The sequence below is a fragment of the Lotus japonicus genome, chromosome 2 (assembly GCF_012489685.1).
Source record: "Lotus japonicus ecotype B-129 chromosome 2, LjGifu_v1.2".
NCBI classification, from domain to species: Eukaryota; Viridiplantae; Streptophyta; class Magnoliopsida; order Fabales; family Fabaceae; genus Lotus; species Lotus japonicus.
Window position 1 is genome coordinate 79,981,019 of NC_080042.1, and position 23,368 is coordinate 80,004,386.

General features: G+C 38.4%; 4 protein-coding genes across 4 annotated transcripts; 2 read left to right on the top strand and 2 right to left on the bottom strand.

The window, feature by feature from the left end:
• The first annotated feature begins 856 nt into the window (after positions 1-856).
• Positions 857-2,004, top strand: LOC130740057 (protein PAL OF QUIRKY-like). The gene is made up of 2 exons (XM_057592553.1): positions 857-1,151; positions 1,270-2,004. The coding sequence occupies exons 1-2, from the start codon at positions 998-1,000 to the stop codon at positions 1,791-1,793; spliced, it is 678 nt and encodes a 225-aa protein (XP_057448536.1). The 5' UTR covers positions 857-997; the 3' UTR covers positions 1,794-2,004.
• A 397-nt stretch (positions 2,005-2,401) lies between these two features.
• Positions 2,402-11,642, top strand: LOC130740056 (plant intracellular Ras-group-related LRR protein 3-like). Its single transcript, XM_057592552.1, is given in 4 exon segments — positions 2,402-8,862; positions 8,865-9,302; positions 10,351-10,517; positions 10,637-11,642. Coding segments are annotated over 4 exon segments (1,365 nt in total). The 5' UTR covers positions 2,402-8,745; the 3' UTR covers positions 11,280-11,642.
• Positions 6,492-7,606, bottom strand: LOC130737091 (uncharacterized). The gene is made up of 2 exons (XM_057588861.1): positions 7,574-7,606; positions 6,492-6,878 (listed from the first exon to the last, which is right to left on the bottom strand). Exons 1-2 carry the CDS (start codon positions 7,604-7,606, stop codon positions 6,492-6,494), a joined length of 420 nt encoding a protein of 139 aa, XP_057444844.1.
• A 2,698-nt stretch (positions 11,643-14,340) lies between the features above and the next one.
• LOC130737092 (ethylene-responsive transcription factor ESR2-like) lies at positions 14,341-15,459 on the bottom strand. The gene has a single exon (XM_057588862.1). It carries the CDS (start codon positions 15,457-15,459, stop codon positions 14,341-14,343), a length of 1,119 nt encoding a protein of 372 aa, XP_057444845.1.
• Positions 15,460-23,368: the final 7,909 nt, after the last annotated feature.

Sequence of the window (23,368 nt, forward strand, 5' to 3'; positions counted from 1 at the left end):
GTGGCGGATCCAGAAACCGGGTTAGGGGTTCAAATTTTTGAAATGAACACATCGATAAAAATATAATAAAAAACAACTTTAATATGTTTATACATAAAAAATTATACAAGTCATAGTTGTCCTCTACGTGATTTCATATTCTGAAATCGTTGAACAACTTACGCTAACCCTAACGATTCTTTTCTCCCCTCAATTGAGAGAAAACTGAATAAAGTTAAATCTTACAGAAAAATATAAAAGCGACTTTCTCTTATCATTTTACTTACTAACGAAAATAGCAATTAAATAAGTAAAAACAGATGAAAAAGTACCCATCACTTGAAATTTTGTATATGCAAATATTTATGTATATATGCACATGCAATTGAATTTCTATTGTACTATACTGAATTCATGTTCTTCATTCTGTTTATGTTATTAGTTGCCCTTACAAAGAAATTGTTTCTTCGCCAACTTGAGGTGACACAACTACAACACGTTCCGATTTTAACTCTCGTCTTCCCGTAGGATAATGGTTCATTTGAATCTCTCTAGCTCCAATAAAGTCTCAGTTAGTTGACAACACTCCTCGATGAATCTCCGATGCTCCTATCTAAGAGTGGACCTTTCCCTAACATGTCACTAGCGTCTTGCCTAATAGTCTGTATGTGTTTTCACTCTATTCTACCTTATATTTTTTTTAAAGAATCTTTATTTCAAATTAATATATGCGTTTTTGGGTGGGTAAGTAATTGCCTTTTGTCTCTATTGTCTCTATCTTTCCAAATTTAGAATCCAAGTTAAGTAACTAACCCAAGCCCAACCATGTAGCAGTAGCGCGCCCTCTTGCGGGTAAAAAAAGACCCTATAAATAAGGGACAGATGACAGCAAAGTTAGGCTTGAAGGCGCTACTCCAAACTCCAAAGCACCTTCTTCTATACTCTCCTTCCCTTCCCTCACTTTCTCCATTCAAAACTGGGCTACCTTCCTCAACCCGAATCCAAGCCCGAGCCCAACATGTTCGGATCCTCCCAACCCGCTCCCAAATCCTCCATCAAATTCCTCTGCAGCTACGGCGGCAAAATCCTCCCCCGTTACCCCGACGGCAAGCTCCGCTACCTCGGCGGCCACACCCGCGTCCTCGCCGTAGATCGCTCCATTCCATTTTCCGGTTAGTCTCTCTCTCTCACAGTTAATTTCTCACTCATCGATTCGTTATGCGATAAAATGAAGAATGAGATTGAGATTGAGATTGCGATTGCTAACCGTAATAATCGCGTGTGATGCAGAACTCCTCTCGAAGCTGGAAGAGCTCTGCGGCTCCTCCGTGAGACACCTTCGCTGCCAGTTACCGGAGGAAGACCTTGACGCTTTGGTTTCCATCACTTCCGACGAGGATCTCGCCAACCTCGTCGAGGAATACGATCGCGTGGCGTCGCCGCCACCGTCCTCGTTGAAGATCCGAGTGTTCCTTCCGCCGCAGAGATCGTCGAACAAGGTTTCCACGCCGCATCCGTCTCTGTCAAAATCAGCATCTTCATCTTCGTCCACCTCATCCGCGTCCTCGGTGTCGTCTTCGTCATCATATTGCAGCCAGACCGGCGGTGGTTCTGGCCAGAGGAATACGGTGGCGACGGCTCCGGTGGTACACCGCTGTGTCCATCAGATGTCGCCGCCGATGGCGTATCCGGTTGGCGTGGAGCAATCTTTTCGAAGGAATAATATTCCTCTGCCTCGCCAGGGTTACCATGGTCAGGGAAACGGTGGCCACTCGTATCTGATCCACAACGGCAACCACTGGCAAAAAGATTAAGAAGCGGTTCTGATTAAAAGAAAGAATTAGAAAATGGATATAAGAAATTTTACGATAAATATAGAAGAAGATTAAAATCAAGTCAAAAAGGAGAGGGGAAAAGTCATGTAAAATGGGACTGTAAAATGGTTGAGAAGAATTGCGGTTACATTGTGATCCAATTGCTTGCTTGCACATTAATGAATTTCTCTCCAATTTCGTTCTGGCTCCATTTTTGTTACTATGGTGAGTTTGTTTGTCTGTCTTGTTTATTTTCTCTGTGTCTTCTTCGTGGTTTTGAACTCCATTGCTGATCAAATTGGTTCTCGTAATTTCATTAAGAACCTAATGTTGGTTTGTGCTCTGGCTATAATCCATGGCGAATATTGTCTTAGTTTCTTCCTTTCTCATCAGTGTCGTAACTAGTTTTTACAGTTATTTTTTTAGGTAAGGGTTTGTATTTCGATTGATCAGTAATTTAACATCTCTATTTGCAGGTATAACTGAGGACTGGAAAATGTTAATCAGCACAAGATATGGCTGCTGTTGGACACGCTTCCACTGTAAGTTTTTCCACCCACGTGAATTTGGCTAGGCCAAACAAAGTTATGCATCCTTTGATAGATGGCTCTCATTATTATTCATTATGTTATAATTGCTTGGCAGTTTATCCTTGCTTTGATGTTCCTTGAATTCCTTGTCCACATTTTTATTTTAAATTCCTTTCTTTGGAGACCAGCTAGATGGAAATAGTTAGAGATGGAGATAGGGTGCCATAAGTAATAAGTCTCACCTAAGATGGAGAGAAATGAGTGTGAGAGTATAAATTTTGGCGCCGGCTATGGTGCATCACCCTTCCAAATCATGTATAGGTGCTCACCCCTCACATCCAACGCAAATGCTAGTGCTTCAAATTCAATGTGTAAACGTGTTCCTGTCTTGTCTTTGTGGTTTAGCCATGGTTTGCTATTTTCTTAACTTCCCAAACCCAACAACAATTCAATCTGCAAGACCAAAATTCAAGCTTGATTCAAGGGGAATTTTACTAAATGCACATCTAAAATTCAAGCTTGATTCAAAGCTATTGTCTTCCTTGCCTCGTGTTCTATTGGTGTGATTGTGTGAATGCTCAATAAAGGACTGACCAAGATGGAGCATGGAGGTTGGGATTTCATCAAGTAGTACCTACGCACCCAATCCGTCATTCTCCATCCTCCTCATAATGAACCCTTTTATCTCGTTCCTCTCAGCCACTTGGCATTCTAGCTCCTCTGCCCAAGCCCTCGACCCCTCCACCATTGACCCAACAAGCACTTCTCCTCCGCACGCTAGACGTTCAGGTGAATGAGAGGCAAAGATCTCGCCCCCTCCCCACCGTTGTTGGCCTTGGAGTTCTAGCATCACGATGACATCACTTCCTTCCTCCGCGCGCATTCCAGAGGTTGGTGGAGGAGCATTGCTAGGAAGATGGAGAAAGCTGAGGCCTGTGTAGGAATGCAAGAGCTTCTTTGCTTCTTTATCAGTCCTCTTGCCGAGGGATGAAGGATTGGTTTTTCGGTCTGTTGCCATTGCAATGCCAATGTCATCGCAGGAATTAAAGGAGATAATGGGAGATGGGAGAAAATAATTTGAATTAGGTGTTTTAGTCATTTTACTCCTTCAATCTCAGGCATCCAATATTTTATTATCAATTTTTTTTTTATAAGCCCAATATTTTATTATCATATCAAATGGTAATAAAACTGATAAGAGTTTAATTTCTATGCACCGACGGTGTAAAGTTTTTTTACACCAACAACCAATCAGATTTCAAGGATGTTAGATAATCTCTCTTTTTATTTAATTTCATTAATTGACGCGGCACATCCTTAAAATCTGATTGGTTGACGGTGTAATCTTTTTTCTCAACTGATAAAACTATCATGCACACATACATGACTTATTCGATCATGCACCTGAGCCGTGGCCATAAATTTATACTCATTTTCTCATATTATCCATCTATATACGTCTGGTAGAATTGTCTTTCATGTGAGACTCCATGCATTAATTTATTTTGAACTCACATTCTTTGAATTCTTTGCAGTTGTGTCCTCTTCTCTGCATAAATTGTCTCTCTGCTTCTCATTCCTTTTGAATAACTAATGATAGAATTCAAGTTCAGCTCTGTGTTTTAGCCAGATTCAAATGAACTGCAAGGGTGTTTGCTTCCACAGTTCCACGTGCTACTCAGAATCTCATATTGATGGACTCAAAATGGCTCATGTGTATACGTGGTTTCTGGAGACATACACGATTTTTCTACAAACTTCCAAACTTGCTGTATGAAACACCATACAAATATACAATGGCCCCAAAAGAGAAAAAAAAAAAAAAAAGAACACCGGACCACATGTATGAACATAAAAAAAGAGATGCCGATGCGAAGTCTGAAACGCATGTCATTGCCCATTGGCATGAGGGACCAAAGTCACGCCGGAGATAGAATTAATGAACACATCATAATCATAGTGAAAATTAAAACCCTTTCAAGACAGCTGGGACTTAGAATGTTCAAATAATAGGACCATAATAAAATGAAAATGTTTTTCTTTTTAAAAATGAAGAAAAAGTAGCATAAAAGAACAAAGATACATAATAATAAAGATAACTATCATCTCTTCGTCGGAGATGGTGCAAGAAAGATCCTTAATTTCGCTTTCTCAGTTTTGGAAGAGATATGAGAGATATCCACACACCTAATTTACTTGGACACTATTAATTAGATAATAATTAAAATAATGCCAAATGAAGAAATGAGTGATGGTTCAAGTAGTTTATATTTGCTTCCTTTTAAGCAATATCTTAAGTTTGAATATTGTGTAAAAGAAAAAACATCACTCACATAACTAATCTGGGGAAGGGTAGCTCACTTGTTGATCTAAGGGAATGAAGAGATTTGCAGGATGAAGGGTCAGGATTCGAATCCTGGTGAAGGAACTAATTTACTAACAATTAACAACTAACATTGGCCTATAAAAAAAAAAAAAAACTCACAGAACTAATCTCTAAATGACATAATTTCCTACCCCACCATATCTTTTTCTACTATCTCTTTTAGGTTATTCTTTTGTGTTATTTAAGAAAATAAGGGATTAACAAATTTAGGATACTTAAGTATTTGTTGGAAAAATAAATTGAATGTGGAACTTAACTTGATACAAGGAAAAAAAATACTTTCGTCCTTATTTTATAAGATAACATTAGTTTTAGTGTCTCTATATTAAAAACAGTCCATTTTAATCCTCGTAATTTAAAAATAAAGTGACTTTTATTCCTTCAGTTTTTTTTATAAGCAAATGTTAGTTGTTAGTAATGTTAGTAAATTAGTCATCACATAATCACTCAAACCTTCATATCATTTTCACCCTTACCCCATCATGTAGGACTCTAGAACACTAAAGAAACTCCCACTCCTCACCCGCCAGCCAGTCAAGTTCACCTTTGCATTGGCCTCCACATGCATCGTCCCAAACCCAACCTCCACCCACACATGAAGTAACCAACCCCTCATCGGGGCAACCACAAGTACCATCCTGACCCACACCACCACACCATTTCCCACCAAAGTGAGAACCACTAAGTCGCGGTGGTTGTATGACCCAAACCTCGCCTAAGCCCCTCACTCCCAACCTTCATACCCATACCAGACCACAACATAGTAACCACCACCCCTCACCTTGTAAACTCACTTATCCATAAACCTTCCACTATCCCATCCCCTAAAACCCAATTTCAATCAAGAACAAAAACCACATCATCGGACCTCCCACAACCACCACAAACTCGTACATGATCTAAACTCCGTCGCACCAAGATTGAGCCATTCACTCCTCCAGACCAACAACCCATTATCCATCTCTATACCACTAGAGCCTCACCCAAACACTAGGAAATACAACGAGACCTTATAGGCGAGATGAAGCATTGTTGTAAAACTGGAAGGTCTTGGGCTTGTCGAATTGCGAGCTTGAAGATATTGAGGATTTGGTTAAGAGGTTGAGCTCGATGGTGGTGAAAGAACAATGAAGTGATCTACAATGAGGTAGTTTGTGGAGTGACGACAGAGATCGAGGTTGTAACGGTGCAAGGGCTGTTGGCGGGAGAGGTTGAGAGAGGTCACGAGGTTTGTTGGTGTGGAAGTTGTCTCAACTGTGGTGAAAGGTAATGAGGGTTGGGTTTTGTTGTCTGCTTGGGTTTGGCTTTTATGTTTCAGTGGGTTCACTACACAAAAATTGTTATCACCGACGGCCATAAAAATGCCAGTAAGCTCTAAATGCAATCAATGGTGTTATTTTACCGACGAACAACCGATGGCTAAAAGTCAGCCATATTGGTCTAGTCTATAATTATTGTCGATGATTTTGAAAAAGTTGTCGGTATCTTTGCAACAATCTTGAACATCGGTACAATACCGTTGACTTTATCTGTAGTTAAATTACTAACGATCAGAGTTATCAATAATTTGACTAGATCGAACGGAAAAAAAAAACCCTTTGATAAGAATAGAAGAGTTTCATCCGTGAAAAAACTTCAACTCCTAATTCTATATGCCCTTTTGTAACAAAATCACAATCCCCCATCACCTAAATTTCATATACATATCTATATTCCCAATAGACCACATCACAAGTGTATTTTTTTTTCTGATACATCGAAAAACAAGCAAACTAACAAAACCTAACAAGCACCAATGGCATCCCTCAGCACCAAAACCTCCAAGTCATAGCAAGGCCTAAGGAGAACCCGAAACCCTGTATGAGTGAAGGATGCCTTAGCAATGAAATCAGCCGCTCTATTAGCTTCCCGGTTGATTCCTCTCAGAGAAACCTGCCACTGTCGAGCCATCAAACTTTTGATTTCTCTAATCTCAGGCACAAAACTATCCCAACCCTCTCCTTCTACTGCTGCTACCAGCTCCAGATTGTCAACCTCCCCCTCAATCCACTTGTAACCCTTGTCCCACGCAAGTCTGAGACTATCACGAAGAGCACGAGCCTCAACGACTAGAGGATTTCCGCCATGTCCTGAATTCGCGAAGCCACAGAGCCACCCCCAAGCTCGTCCCTAAAGACACCACCAGCACCCATCAAACCAGTCTCGTGGCGAAAACTCCCATCAGTACATACACCACAAGTGTATTTTATTAGTAAGATATTTATCATATTGTGAAAATTACTTCATAAATTTAAGGCTTAATACATCAGAAGGCCCCTGAAATTGTAAAGGGAATCAGTTCCAGGGCCTGAAAAATTTTCGCATCAAATTGGGTCCCTAAATTTTTTTTTTAATTCAATTAAAGCCAAATGTTGCCACCTCTCAATTTTGTCCTAGTCACCAATTCCACGTGGCATTTTTTATTTTTTTAAATTGAAAAATTATAAAACTTTATTTTTTAATTCCAACTCATATTAGTTAAATTTTTCTAATAACCTTTATTCTATTTTTAAATCCTAATCTTTCATCTTCATCCTCTTAATTGTCATCAAGAAAAACCTAGAATGCAAAAATTAAACCAAAAAATTAACATTATCATATTCACCCAAAAATTATAACAATAAGCCAGAATAACTCATTCACAACCATTCATATTCATCTTCATCTTTTGAACTCACATGAAAATAACCCAGCAAGAAACTGAAAATCCAGGAACATCAACCCAAATCCCAACCCCAACCCTCCCTCACGCTCCCCAACCCCAAACCCAACCCCTGAAAACCTGAAAGGCAAACCCTCTTCCCCCATCATCAATCTCCCTCAACCTTCATCTTCTTCTTGCACAGTTCAGCCTCCATATCATAAAACCCTCATATCAGAAACAAGGAAGAAGAAAAATGAAAGAGATGGTGCAGATCGAGGTCAGAAACTTGGAAGAACAGAAACAGATTGGCTGGGTCACCTCGGCGGCGTGGCGTGAACGGGGAGAGGAACCGGGTCAGGGTCGAGAGGGTCCGGGTCAGATTTCGGGTTGGAACTGCAATTCCAGTACAAGGGGTTTGTGATGTCGGCGAAGGTGGACGGGGAGAGGGAGAGTAGCAGGCCGGAGGTGGAGGATGGGGTGAAGCACGTGACTTGCACGGAGGATGCTGCGACATTCGTGGCATCTGCGACAGCCATGGATTTGAGCATGGATGCTTGCAAGCTCTTGTCTCAGACTTCTCTCAGAAGCTCCAAAAGGGGTGAGATTTCTGGCTTTGATTATGGTTTAGAGGCTTTGAAGGGATGAAGAAGAACAATGTTTGATGTGGAGGTTTGAGAGCTTGAAGACCAGATCTGAAAAATTTGAGTGTTGCTGGGTTGATGCTGCGTTGTTGAATTTCTAATTAGAAATTGAGGTAGGCTTTAATTTAGGGATTTGTTATTAGATTAGGTTAGGGATTAATTAGATTTAGGTTTTTGTTTAGGTTATTATTAGATTAGGATTTTATTAAATTTTGTTTTCTGCTTATATAATTGAGTTGGATTTTAAAAATAATTTTTAATTAATTTTTCTAATTAAAAAAAAATAAAAAAAGCCACGTGGTATTGCTGACTAGGACAAAATTGAGAGGTGGCAACATTTGGCCTTAATTGAATTAAAAAAAAATTTCTAGAGACCCAATTTGATGCAAAAATTTTCTAGGCCCTGGATTTGATTCCCTTTACAATTACAGGGGCCTTCTGATGTATTAAGCCTAAATTTAATTTAAAAAGAACTCCTAACGTATCAGTTGGAGTATATCATCAAAAGCTTTCACTTTTCTCTAGCTAGAAAAGTCAAGTTACCCCTTAAAAATTACAATAAAATTGACCAAGTCAGTCAGATTACCACGCCACCAACGTTCTCAGAGTCTCCGTCCACTTCACAAAACCAGCACTCACCATCTTCGCTCTTCTTCTTTAACCCCACTTTCTATTCTTTCTCACCAATATTCTTCCTCCTCTGTTGAAGAAAATGGATCCCAACCTCAACGATTTCCCCATTCTCAGCCACCTCATGCACCAGCAAGATCCCCAAACCTATCCACCTCCACCCAGAAACCTCCACCTTCCTCATCTCAACCACCCCAAAGTCTTACACCCTCACTCACCCAACTCTTCACCGACCTCAACATCACCCACACCTTCTCCCTCCTCCAAACCCTCGGTCCCCGCCCAGACCCCTCCGCCGTCGCTGCTTCTCGGGCCAAGGTCGCCCAGCCGGATATCTCCGACACCGACGTTCACGTGTATCAGGCTCTCCTGAGGATGGATGAGATGCACGAGGACTGTGCCGAGAAGCTGAGGGTTGCGGAGGAGCGGTTGGCGGAGAAGTACGAGTCGTGCGTGGCGGCGCAGTCGGTGAAAGGAGGTGGTGATGAGATTGAGGAGGTTGTTGGAGTGTTGAGGAAAGCGGTGAGTGAGGATGTGGAGAGAGTTGATCTTTCTGGGCTTCAGTTGAGGATTCTTCCTGAGGCTTTTGGGAAGATCCATGGTTTGGTCTTGCTTAATTTGGCTGGCAATCAGTTAGAGGTAGGTGAATTTCAACTGTATCTAATCTTTGCATTGTGTGTGTGATTGTGTGTTTTGTTCTTAGCAAAACCTGCTATGTATGTGATGATATGCTATGGTGTTTTTGTTACTTGATGAAAAGACACACAATAATGTAAGATTTGAATCATCCTTGATTAAAGAATTTAGAATGAAATCGCTAAAAATAACAATTTAGCTGGTAGTTTCCACCTTGGGGGAGAAGTAATTGTGGCAGGATTGGATTTAGAAGTAGGTTTCCACATTTGAGAGAAGGATCGAGATCTTCCGTCACCAAATGATGTCTCAATTTCATGTCCTACCAATGAAAGCTTTCATTGTCATGCCAATTAAATCAGACATGAGAAGGATCTAGATATTTATTTTGTCCTTAAACGGTTTCTCGATTTCTTGTCCCACCAATGAAATATTGTTGAAATGAGTTGGACAATTACAAACTTACGTGATGATTTTCAAATTTCAATTGTCATGTCAATTTGATTGAAGGGATTGTGGAACAGAGAATAAGACACGGTTTGAGGATAGGAGATTTCAATCCTTTGGGGGAGAGGTGGTTTTGTCAAGATTAGGAGTGGATCCAATCATCCAAACATGCTGTTATTGTGGTATTTGTTGGATTGATATATGATATTTGGTTGCTCACTTTAATCTTTTCCTGCTCAACATTTGATTATGCTTTTACTGAGGTGTACATGCGAATTGAAGGAGTGTCTATACACTTCAGCGCAATTTAAATCCACACATTCCTTTGAACTCATTTAGGATTTATAACAGAAAACTGAATCAGCCAATGGTGGATCAATAACTGTCACTTACGTCTCCTTTAGTACTGCCACTTACCTGTCCAAGTTAGGTTCAAGTGAAATAGCTCCATTCTGCATTTTTTTCATTCTTTAATACAATCACATGTGTGAAATGAGAAAGAAAAAGAAACTAAAGTGCTCTGGATCTATTTTTCTTGAGCTTTTGAAAAAGATTACAACATTTGTTGTAGCTTGTAATTTTGATTGTTTCTGTGCTCTCAAAACAGGCGATTCCAGATTCAATTGCAGGACTGCAAAAGCTTGTGGAGCTTGACATTTCAAATAATCTCTTACAGTCTCTACCAGACTCTGTTGGTTTACTTCCTAATCTGAAGAACCTTAATCTGTCAGGGAACAAGCTAACTGCTCTTCCTGAATCCATTGCTCTTTGCAGGTATTTTTTCTTATTTATCTTAAGAATAAAGTTTTTTGTAGACTTGATATTGATATTTGCAGCATATCTGTTTCTTCTATTTTCTGCTTCTGTTAAGTTTTGGTTTTATGCGATTGCAGGTCACTAGTTGAACTGGATGCAAGCTTTAACAATTTGATGTGTCTGCCAACAAAGATGGGCTATGGACTAGTTAACCTTGAGAAGCTCTTAGTCCCTCTAAACAAGATACGATTTCTTCCCTCATCCATTGGGGAAATGAGATCTCTCAGATATCTTGATGCTCATTTCAATGAGCTTCATGGGTTACCTCACTCTATTGGGAAACTAACAAATCTCGAATATCTAAACCTTAGCAGTAATTTCAGTGATATGACTGAGCTTCCTGAAACAGTTGGTGATCTGGTTAACTTAAGGGAGCTTGATCTCAGCAACAACCAAATCCGAGCTCTTCCTTACACATTTCGCGAGCTTCAAAATTTAACAAAGCTCAACCTGGACCAGAATCCAATCACGTTTCCCCCATCAGAGGTTGTAAATCAAGGGGCTGATGCTGTCAAAGAGTTCTTGGCCAAGCGGTGGCTTGAACTCATTGAAGAACAACAGAAAAACATGGTTGAAACACAAAATCAGCAAGCACAGACAGGATGGATTGCGTGGGGAGCCTCTTTGTTGAATAATGTTGCTGGGGTTACTGGAAGTGTTGCAGAATATTTTGGCTCTAGAAAAGCTCCAAGAGACCCATGGTTTGATCAACAACTGTGATATAAGTATAGCATAATCTCTACTCCTGACTCCTGAGTTTCTCTATGTACATACTCTAGTTTCATAAATTTGCGGGATGTACAGCTAGTGACAGAGCTTCGGGACTATTGTGGATATTGTAATCAAATAGTATAAAACTTTCACGTGCCATACCTCCCACGCGATAATGTTCTTTACCTTTTTCAATTGGCCAGAGCAATGTTTAAAGATTAGATGCGAACACTTGTTGAAAAGTATCATATCAGAGCATTCAAACAGAGGTTTTTAGAGAGGTCAGTTGCAAATTCCTTAATTGTTTTGTTTGAATTGTTGTTCATTACATTATGGTTGCCATAATATTTAGTACGAAACTATTCTTTTCTACCTTTTGTTTATGTAAGATTAATATATATCCTGAACATCATACATGGAAGTATTTCCCATCTGAGAAATCTGGAGTTCAATGATGACCACAAAATCAATGTTAAAAATGAGATTAAGTGGATCACCTAGGACTTTTTTACACCCATGAGGTCCCTTTCTTGTGATTATATAGTCAATTCAGATGCTAACAAAGAAGGAGGAGCATCTTGTTGCTCCCTCTAATCCACCATCTAAGGGTTAAATTTGGTGTAACAAGTGCCATGTCTAGAGTTGCATCACCATCTAAGGATTCACTTTAAAGATAAAAAATGACATGAATGTTGATGACCATATTTGAGCTCAGATCAGCTGTATTTATCTAACAAATAAATGCATTAATATTTCCGGCTTCTTTGCTTGCGGGAAACACCTGGGTTCTAAGAGCATCTCCAATGCTAGTTCTTATTTCTTAGTTCTTAGCACTATTCATGTGGGGGCGTATTGCCACATGAGTTTAAGCAACTCTCAAGTAATTTTGCTCCAACTATGAGTTCTTAGTTCTTAGTTCTTACTACTATTCATTTGGTCCCACCAACCACATTATTTATACTTTTTTTCCATAAAGTAATAAAACAAAACTCATAAAGTAATAAAGTAATTTGGATGAGAGATAAATAATTAATATTTTAAGCTAAGAACTCAAAAAGCAAAACATCTTATATAAGAACTGAGTTCTTATTTTTAAGAACTAAGGAGTCCATGTCAGCACCTCCAATGGTAAAGTTCTTAGTTCTTAGTTCTTAACTCCAAAATAAGAACTAAGAACCTTGCATTGGAGATGCTCTAACATTTTGGAGGTGTTATGAAACATTTGGTTACTAAATTCAGCCGTGATCTTTGCTTTTCAAAAGTTACTTTTGAAACAGACTGTTTGTCTCTTGCCCAGGATTGCAAGATGCTGCTATCTTCTTGCTTTTCAAGAGTTACTTTAGTGCTTGTTCAAAGCGGCTGATTATGTCAAATATGTCAAAATTAGTTTAGTCGGCCCCGGATAAAATTTGGGTTGAAGAGGGCTCGTGCTCTTGGCTTTCATCCAATATTGTCTATTGATCTTTGTAATCCTTCGGTTTCTGTTTAATGGAAGATGAGAATTTGCATTAAAGAAATAGAGATCTAAATATGGATAATTTGCAAGTAACACTTATTTGAACGGTTTTGATTAAATTATATGTAATCGATCTATTTCTTAACAAAACTAACTTTACCAATATCATTACTTCCTTCGCAAATAATAAAACTGACATCATAAATAAATGGTCTTTTAATTTTTTTAGAATGATTAAACAACAGCTGTTACAGCCTATTACTCTTGGCTAATAAAAATTCTTGAGGAGGAGTATATCACTATTATTATTCTTTTAGCAAATATAAATATGAAAATAGATACCATGATTTACTCCAAACTGTTTTGATTCATTCACACTATTTTTTCTCGTTTCATTTTCATACCACGGCCATCGAATGTTAGCTCAATTGGTAAGAACTATGGGACATAAGGGTTTGGGAGGGTAAAAAGTGAAGGGTTTTTTCTCGTTTCATTTTCATACCACGGCCATCGAATGTTAGCTCAATTGGTAAGAATTATGGGACATAAGGGTTTGGGAGGGTAAAAAGTGAAGGGTTCAGAGTTTGAACCCTAAGGATGACTAATTTAGTTACATTACTAATAACTAACATTTGCCTATAAAAAAAACCATGTGAATTTTCCAATCCAAGGGGTGATGGAATAATCCTTTGAGATTGGAACCAAAAACTGTACATAATCAATGGCACAAAACTCCATTCATAAATTTTGTTCACTCATTCAGCCAGTACCCAAGTGGTATGTGAAAATGTTCCAAGGGCTTACCACAACTACAAGGTGTTTTGTCGTGTAACCAAAATTCCTCACCCTGGCTGCCAGCTATTTACCTTTTCAATGAATGAGCCAGCTTCAGTGCCACACCCACACTTTTTCCCAGAACACATTTCTCTCTAGGGCTCTTCCCACCTTAATTACAATCCCACAACAACCACTATGAAGAAAGAAAACGACAGCACAACCAGGCATTACTCAAACCAGACCTTTACCTTCTCCAAACAAAAGGAAAGAATATATATAATACAGATCCATACAAGTAGCAGAAAAAAGCGTGCAAACACAGACACATACTTTCCTAGTTCCAAGGTCAACGCAGATGAAGCCATCATTATCTAGCTACCTATTCAACCCCAAGCAAAGGATTTCACTTTACTCTCAGTGTGTCATTCTCATAAACACCTTTTCATCAATTGCCCTGAGCCTTCATAGCAGAATAACCGAAGCAAACAAAAAGCAAAGCATAAGTTTGTGAAAATGGCAAACGCATGCTGAACAAAAAAGTACTAATAAATGTAAACGCACGGGCTAACCCAACCAAACACACTCTTGTATACCAAGATTGAAATTTCTATTAGTACTTTCCAAACCATAGTAGGAGTCAGAGTACACAATGAGTTCATACAAACTAATGAAACTAACCAAGTTAGATTAACTTAGCAACAACAAAACGCTAAAGATCAGTGCTTTTGGCTCAATTAAGACCAAACCAAGTTGAATTGGTGGTAACAAATTCAACAACCTAGCTACATATATAATTAACTAGATGGATTAAAGCATAAGATTGAGACACTGAATCAACTAAGCATTCTGCATCCTGAGTGCAAAAGCATTGAGAAGCTCCGGGTACTGATAAACATCTTCCATGATAGAGTAAGACTCTGCATTGTTCATCATGAATTGTTGTGCACTCCCCACAGGCATACCATGCAGTGTGTTATACCCATTCAGGGTGTCAAATTGCTGCATTCCGAAACCTTGGTGATGATTAGAACAGTCACTGAAACTCTCCTTCTTGGGAAGCCCCTTCTTCATCTCATCCATGGTTTCAGTGTTGCAGAGAGACTCTACTTTCGGCTTTGATTTAGGCAAGAACCTCTGAACGACCTCCTCCAACAAACCAGAGTCAGAAGACTCTCTAGGGAAAAATTCAGAGTCTTCATAATCAGCTTCAGCGATTTTGGGGTTGTTGTTGCTGGTGTTCATGGTCAAAGAAGAACAAGAAGAAGATGAGCTACCAACAAGGCTATTAGCACCCATGCTTCCATGAGAATTCATCATACAGCAGCTACAACCTGAGAAACAGTTACATGAAGAGGCACAGCAAGATGGAACAGAAGAACTACTAGCCTTTTTGTAAGATATTTCTTCATAAAAATACTTAGGTGAAGAAGCAACAAGAGAAGGGTTAGAAGAAGAGTTGACAAAGTCACGAAACAGAAGCATGTCGATGGAAGAAGAAGGTGAAAGGTCAACAGAGTGAGGCTCCGGCCAACAAGTAGTTGCCACGTGGCGGGTGTGTGCGGCGGTGGTGGTTTTGTTGAAGGGTTGTTTGGGGAAGTTGAAGGTGGGAGGGAAAAGGTGGTGAGCGGTGGCGGAAGGAGAAGAAGGAGGAGGTGGAGAAGTTGGGTAAACAAAGTTGGTGCGAGCTTTGGCACCGCGCATGGCACGTGCGGCGCAGTCGTAGGCGCAGGCAGCTTGCTCCGCCGTGTCAAACGTCCCCAGCCACCGCCGCTCCTTCGAGTGCGGGTCCCTGATTTCAGCTGCGTAACGGCCCCACGGCCTACGCCGGACACCGCGGTACCTCATTACTCCACCGCTGCCGCCTCCGTTTTCGCGTGAAGTGGTCTTCTTGGTGGTGGCAGAGCACTTCTTCTGGTCAGGTTCCACACCGTTAAGAAGCCTGAGTGCTTCTTCCATTGCAGGAAAGAAGGAATGAGAGTGAAAGAGTGATGGAGAATGATGAGATGGAACAATGGAACGTTGAAGAGGATATTGAGGGTGTGTTCTGAGAATGTCTTGAAATTTGGTGCGGTTTGGGTGGATATTTATAGAGGCGTGAGTCTAGTTTTTATTGCACACGGCTGCCTTGCAACATTTTTCTTTGCATTTCTTCATGGAAAGGATATTAGGAAAGCGATTGATTTTAATCATGCATGTCCAAGTTCCAACAAAATAATAGTAACAAGAACAAAAACTTCATATCATTAACATACTCCTTTTCCATATTGTTTATTCTCAACTTTTGGTAATTAGGATGTGTTTTGTCTTAAATTGAATGAATGATACATAGTCAAACAAAATTTGTATTTTAAATTATAAATATTTTATTTTTTATATGAGTTTTGATTGATTATCATTATTTCTCTTCCATCTCATTTACCTTCACTTTTTTTATCAATCTTTTTCTCTCTATTTTTTATTCCTTATTCTCTAAGTATAAGTGGAGTTGCATGTTTATGAACAATGGTTTTAACCACACTTCATATATGCAAGAAAAGTATTTCATTCATTTTAAAATAATTGTAAGCTTATAAAAGAAAATTTTATTTTATAATATAACTGTCCATTTATAATATAATCATACATCCATTTATAAAGATATGAATAAATAAGAGAGAAAAAAATATAAGTGAAAATGAGAAAAAATAAAGTATCATCAAAATCGTATTAGTTAGTATTTGTTAAACTTGATTCTTGCAAACGTTTTTCTTCCAACTTAGATACGTCCATAGAACAAATTAAAACTAAGATACAATTTCATACATTCAATTTTTGTTTTTACCTACTCACAACATGACACATGTGTTAAAAAATTAATGCATATCTAAATTAAAATAGCGGGGTGCTTGTAATTCTTATTGGACAATGTCATAAACAATAGACAAAGTAGTGGAACTAAGTTTTATCTATGTTCGTATTTTTTTTCCATCTCATTTTCACCAAATTATGAATGTTGTGTTTGGTTTTAATTTTTAAACGTGAATTTGAGCTGCAAACGTGGATTAGAATCTCAAATGTGGATCTTAATCGTTTTGAAGATGTTTGGAAGCCTATTTTTAGAATTGATTATACGAGTTTTATTCAGATCTGACATAATTGACTTGGGCAGCTTCTCCATCTAGGTGATCCGAATATCAATTATGAGTAAATGCGTCTAAATATAAATCACGTCACTTAAACTAACGTTACCAGATCTAATTCTAATCAGATACAAATCTAGTCGAATCCAATTATACCAATGTTGATCCAAACACACACTTAATCTTTCTATTTTTTTTTTCTTTCTCCATCACATTAGCACTCATTATATATTTCATTTTTCTATCTTCTAATTTTATGTCTATATGGAGGTGAAATTGGTAAAAAAACTTTATTTTTTATTTTTTATACTGCTTATTACTTATACTTATGTTCAACTAATTGACTCGGTAATGTGTCATTAGATCAGTGGTTTGTAGAGTACGAATACGATAACATACTGCAAAGAGTTTTAATTAGCGACACTGCACTGCACACTGTGCATGCATGGTATGATGATAATTTCTTGTTTGTCTCTCTGTGTTGATCTGATGCATGTCCTCCATCCATCGCATTCTCTTCTACAGTGCTCTACGTAGCAGGCATGGAGATAGGTTTCTTAGACATCTCACTTTTTCAAACAAACATTACTACAGATCTTTATACCCAATGAACTTTACACTCCTCTATCATGAGGTCTATCTAGTCTTGCCAAATCACTTTAATTTCCTCCTACAAATCAAGACTTTCAATCAAGAATACCCATTACCCAATCCCACTTGTCTCCATGGCCATTTTTCAAACCATGAACACCTCAATTAATTCTAAATTATTAGAAGTAATTCTTATTTTCAAACAATCTTTTATTTTATTTTAACAGAATTTGGCTATAAGCAAATTCTAATTTTATGGTAGTGGTCATTTGATTGTTGTGATTTGTGACAGCTGCATAACACCAGTGATAGAAATTAATTGCTCTTGGCTATTTCCGAGAGAGTAAGAAAGGATGCAATTTTGGGGCGAGGGAAGGATGAACTAGATTACCTTTTCTGGGTCGTGTAAAGTTACTATGATTGAATTGAATCAACAAACAACATAAAGTTGCTATTACTAAAACTTTTATGAAACTGGAGTAAACACTTTTCAGGATCTTCCCGTATTTTCCTTCACACTACTCCTTGATAATTTTCAGGCAGATTAATCATTTTAAGACTCATTTTCACATTAAATAAATAGTTAACATTTCTCTCAACAAATCATTGAATTCAATTATCTATCGGTTGTCAGATGTTGATTACTATTTGGTGGATAAAATCACATGAAGAGTAAATTTAAAATGATCTCCCTCCAACATATAATAAAGAATGAAGATTTTGGGGCAGAAAGTCATAAAGGTAACTGTTACTAGCTTTTTTAAAATCAAATTTTATGGGAAGTTGGAGAAAGTCTTGTGATTATGATTTTGAATGATTACGCTGGCGGCGCTCAGAAGTTGTTCCTCCTTGTTTTCCTTTTTCAGTGAGGTTGATTATGCATGTGTCGATATTTTTGCCGATTTGCTGCTTATCTCTCTGGTTTTGATGTTGAGACTGGAAAAAAACCAAAAATTTAAACTTCACATGGACTTGTCTCATGTATAGGGGTTTATGAAGGCGAGAGATTAGGTCCTGTTGATAGCTTGAAACTGACATAAAAGTTGTTACTGGTTGTACTTGTATTACTATTCAAGTCAGAAAAAGATTGAAGCTTAATGGTAAATGGCAAGTCTCCAACAACTCTACTCGAAGTTTGCCTAAAATTGCTCTCCTTAACACATTTAGCTAACCAATCTTTGCATTATAACTAATTTCTATGAAACTAATGCCTTATGTGGTTGAATATTTGTTGAGTGAAGTGTGAACAAATTTTCAATCCACTCCATGGAGAGAGTTTTTGTATTTGCATGGAGTTAGTGTTGTCACAATCGGATCAACGATTCAATCGGCATGAACGAAAATCAGAACATTGGTTAATTCAGTTTTCTCCAACTAATCTTGTTAAAAAGCGTCAAAATTGGCTAAATTTATTTTAATTTAATAGTAACACATTACAAGAAAACTTAAAAGAAAGCAAATTAGGGATGTAAGAAACTCTCACTAAACACACAAAAAATCTCTCATGAAATTATCAGGGACGAAATTTGCAGCGCATTTGAATTTGGGGCAGAAGGTTGCGTCGCTAAATATTTAATGAGAGATTTCATACACCGTAACAAATTGAGATGAAAATTATGTATGACACAGGCAATTTAATCTCCACCACTAAGTGTTATACAATGGCGACAAAAATATTTCCCTCTAAATTTTGAGAGTTTTTTTTTTGTTGTTGCTATAACTATTAGAAATTTTCATCCATCTAGACAGATTGTTTTTCATGACTAAATTAAATCTGTCATGGAATTTATTATGTCACAAATTACCCGCATATCTTCTTATATTTGGTGTAACACCCCGATTTCGGTGGCGTCACTTTAGTAACCAAAATAAACTTAATGCGGAAAACGTAAATATTTTTTTTTTTTATAATAACTAAGACAAGACTGAATTGAATAAAACCCAAATGCGAAAGGTAACAGAACTAATACACAATACATATAACATTCCCCGCTGTAAGTAGCGACCTCGTCACGAGTAACCTCCAGTGACGGAAAGTAGAAAAATGTAACGCCCGTAGGCAAAATGTACAATCCCCTAAGTGATAGGTCAAGTGTCAGCAACACAAGCCCTCAAAAATAAGAATAAGTCAGAGCTAGGACACTAACACCCAACCTTAATAGACTCTAATCACCCATCCTCCATACTTCCATCATCGACTCCCATCTGGTCATGCATGAAGTCCGGGTCCACGTCGAAGGCTCAATAGTAGTCATTTCGCTCCGGGTCTTCCCCGAACGACGAGGAATCACGGAAGAATCCACCAACGACATCTGACAAAAAGGGCATACATAGCCCCCCAAACACAGGTAGCACGTGCAAGGGTCAACTTACGGAATATAGGATAGAGAATACAAGACACCAGATAAAGTATAAGGGGTATATATATATATGTTGTCTACATACATATAAGTTCTGCATTGTCTACCCTAAGGTTTAAACATAGCATGTTATCAAATCTCTAGTACAATTCCATCATCAAAGCACATAACGATATCTATCAACATCTACTCATCAAAACACATAACGATGTTTATCAACATCAACTCATCAAAACACATAACGATGTTTATCAACATCAACTCATCAAAACACATAACGATACAATTAGAGTGCATGATATGTCAATACAACGTCACTCTTGACGGTTCCAGAAAGAATAGGCTGGGCACGTTTGAGTTGGTCCTAACACTGGCATTGTGTCGACCGTAACCCCGGAGTGTCACTTACAACCTTGACATAGCCGGATCAGTCCTAACCCTGCGGGTCGACTTTTCCCTCCGCTATGCCCGACAATCAACAGGTCGATCCTAACCTCACGGTCGATCATATCCCCCGTCGATGTCCGAATTACCCGAAGGTATAAACTGTACCCGAAGGTATAAACTGTACCCGAAGGCATAAACGGTACCCGAAGGTATAAACTGTACCCGAAGGCATAAACGGTACTCGAAGGTATAAACTGTACCCGAAGGTATAAACTGTACCCGAAGGCATAAACGGTACCCGAAGGTATAAACGGTACCCGAAGGTATAAACTGTACCCGAAGGTATAAACTGTACCCGAAGGCATAAACTGTACCCGAAGGCATAAACGGTACCCGAAGGTATAAACTGTACCCGAAGGCATAAACTGTACCCGAAGGCATAAACTGTACCCGAAGGTATAAACGGTATCTCATGATGATCTCCAAGTCATCCGACTCATCTCTATCCGATGGTCAACACTGCTCAATGAGCAAAGAGCATCAACATGCTCGGAAACTACCCGTTTCCCGGCTTATCTCTCAGATAGCCCAACAACACAACTGCTCCCAGAGCACAAGAGTATCAACATACTCAAAACCTCTCAACTTCCTCAACACTTGGATCCGACGACAATTCTCGTTTTCCAAAAACTAAGATTTGCATCCCAAGCTTCCCCGAACGAGTCTATTATCATTATTTGAAGATTTAGAGGTTGTTTAATGTCTTATGAGTTTTCTTTACAAAATAGTATCCTTTTAGTCTTATCGCAAATCCTATCAGTTCTCGGGATCTCCAAATCCCCAAATGACTCCAGAGAATGTCTCTATCCATAAACACCATAACAAGGCCCGAATCTCATTCGTCCTATCGAACTTTCTCAAAACTCTCAAAATAAAATCGGCATGACCTGCCCGCTATTCTCACTATTCAGAAACTCAGATTTCATTGCTAAAGCATAAATAACTCAGCACCATCAATCAACATGTCATATATCCACATAATAAGCAATAACCACATAGCACTTAGCATATAAGGCATGCACCACACATCCTAGATTACCCACATAGCACATAGCATATAATTCAATCTCAAAAACAGTCAGTAGATGAATCATCTACATTGTCAGCCGAAGCCTCAGAAAACATTTTCCCAATCATACACAAACAAGTGCATAAACAGTAAATCAAGTCGAATGCGTCGACACCTAAAGCATTAGCTAGTAAGGTAAGTTGCCCTTACCTCTAGTTATTCCAGCGTTCTCCTCAAACGTTCCTTCACAATGAGCTCCTTGATCTTCAGGAAATTCTTCAAAAGAACCTTTAAAGTAAAACCACAGAATTCTATCAAAATCTATCGGAAACTAAGCTATCAATGCTCACTAAGGTTACACGAAGTAGTTCATACTCCGAGGTACGATAATCTAGCGCGAAAGGACAAGTTTTCGGAAAAGGAATTTTCCCCCTCCTCCCCTATAGGGCTCGACCACTTTTCACAATTGTGGGGCTCGATTTTTCTTCGATCAAACTTGGTTCCTATGCTTTCATTAGCCGTAACTAAGGGTATTCTGAACTCGGAAAAATTATCGGATCAAAAACTGTCGCAGGGGTATTTTGGTCATGATTTTTAACTTAGAAATTTCAAAACTGAAATCCCAAAAACCAAATTTTGCAGGGACGTTACTAACGACGTTTATGACAACTAATCCTACTAACACTAAGCTAAGGCGATAGTTTTTAGCCTAAAGGTTGAAGCTTTACCTCAAAAACTCCAAAAATGGGTATTTAAGGCTAAAATTGATTCCGGCGGAATTCCGGCGACATAACGGAAAATCTAATCCGGCAGAAGTGATCTTGGGCACATATAGAAGAGGTTTAGAATCAGAAATGAAAGATTCAGGATAGTTTTGCAAAAACCCATAAACTATCCACTCAGAAAACTCTACAGAAAAGCTATGGAAAAAGCGATCAGAGGTAAGGATTAGCGACTATACCTCGAAGCCTTGAAGTAGCAACTGATTAATCGACGATCAAGCAAGAGATGAAGAAAAACTCTTCTTCCTTCCTCTTCAATGGAGCTCGCGGGTTTGGGTGAGAAATGGAGGAGTTCTTGTAAATTTTCTCACCTTTCTTGCTATATGTAGAAGATGGAAATTCGCGGCGAAATGAAAGTTTCGCGAATCTGATTTTTCCGGCGTCATTCTTCATGAATTCTAAGATATGTTTTGGCGAAAGAATTCCAAAACTAAAATGAGGTCTCCTTATATTTTTGGCAACAAATGCATAGTCGGTGTAAAACTATTTTACCCGATAAGTTGCTTTTTGCATCGAATGTCGGAATAGAAAACTTCCTTCGGAAGAAAGATTGAAATCATCAAGAGAAATGGGTGTACGCGTGTGGAATATTCATTTGAAGCTCTGAATAGATAAAGTCTTCATTGTCGAGAAATTCTAGGGTTTTGAAATACCAGGGATCCGGTTTCGGCAAACTTCCGATGATTGGAATCGGACGTTCGTAGATCCTAGAGTTTCGCCTCGAAACGATTTTGATATATGGAAAAAGAGAAGTTCTAACATTTCTCTGAAGATTTTTGGAATTAACTTCCGTCGTGCCTAAAAGTGAAAATTAGCTATATACTAGGGTTTCTGACCTAGGTTTAAGCGTAAAACGTTCGTGCTATAACTTTTATCGATCATAATGCAATCCTTGAACTTTTCCTGAACTTTCTCCTTCATAAATATATTTCATTTAATAAACTTTCGTTCAGGTTTCCCTTCACATTACATCAAGCCTAATCGTAAATGGAAATCTCTTCCACTTATTCTAAGCTTAAAATCTTGGGTCTTACATTTGACATGTAGAAGGAAAGTGAGAGAAGAGAAAATTAGAAGAAAGAAAGAAAAAAATACGGAAAATGAGATGATTTTAAAATTATTTAGTTGAAGAATAATTCACTTACACTTATCATTTTATTTTTCTTCCTATCTCTCAGCATTAGCATGATACCTGTGGATGTCATCTGGAGTATGATATCAGTTGATGACTTGATGTAACCATGGACCCGTGAAACTTGAGCATGTGTGGTTACTGAGTCATCTGAAATGATGTGAAAAAATCAATGCAAAAGTTACCAATTGAATAGGCCATTAATCGGATATTGAAAATGAAATATCTGGTTTTGGAATGAGATCCCTCATTTTATCCAGTTATTTGTGTATTCCTCCTTTTTTAAGAGTGATGACAAAAACCAGTACCTGATTCCCATAACAGCAGAAACATTAAATTTTACACAAAAAAAACATCGAAAATGAACAAAACAAGAGACCAGGGGGAGAATTAAAATGACGGTTTTCTGGCCGAGAGAATGAATT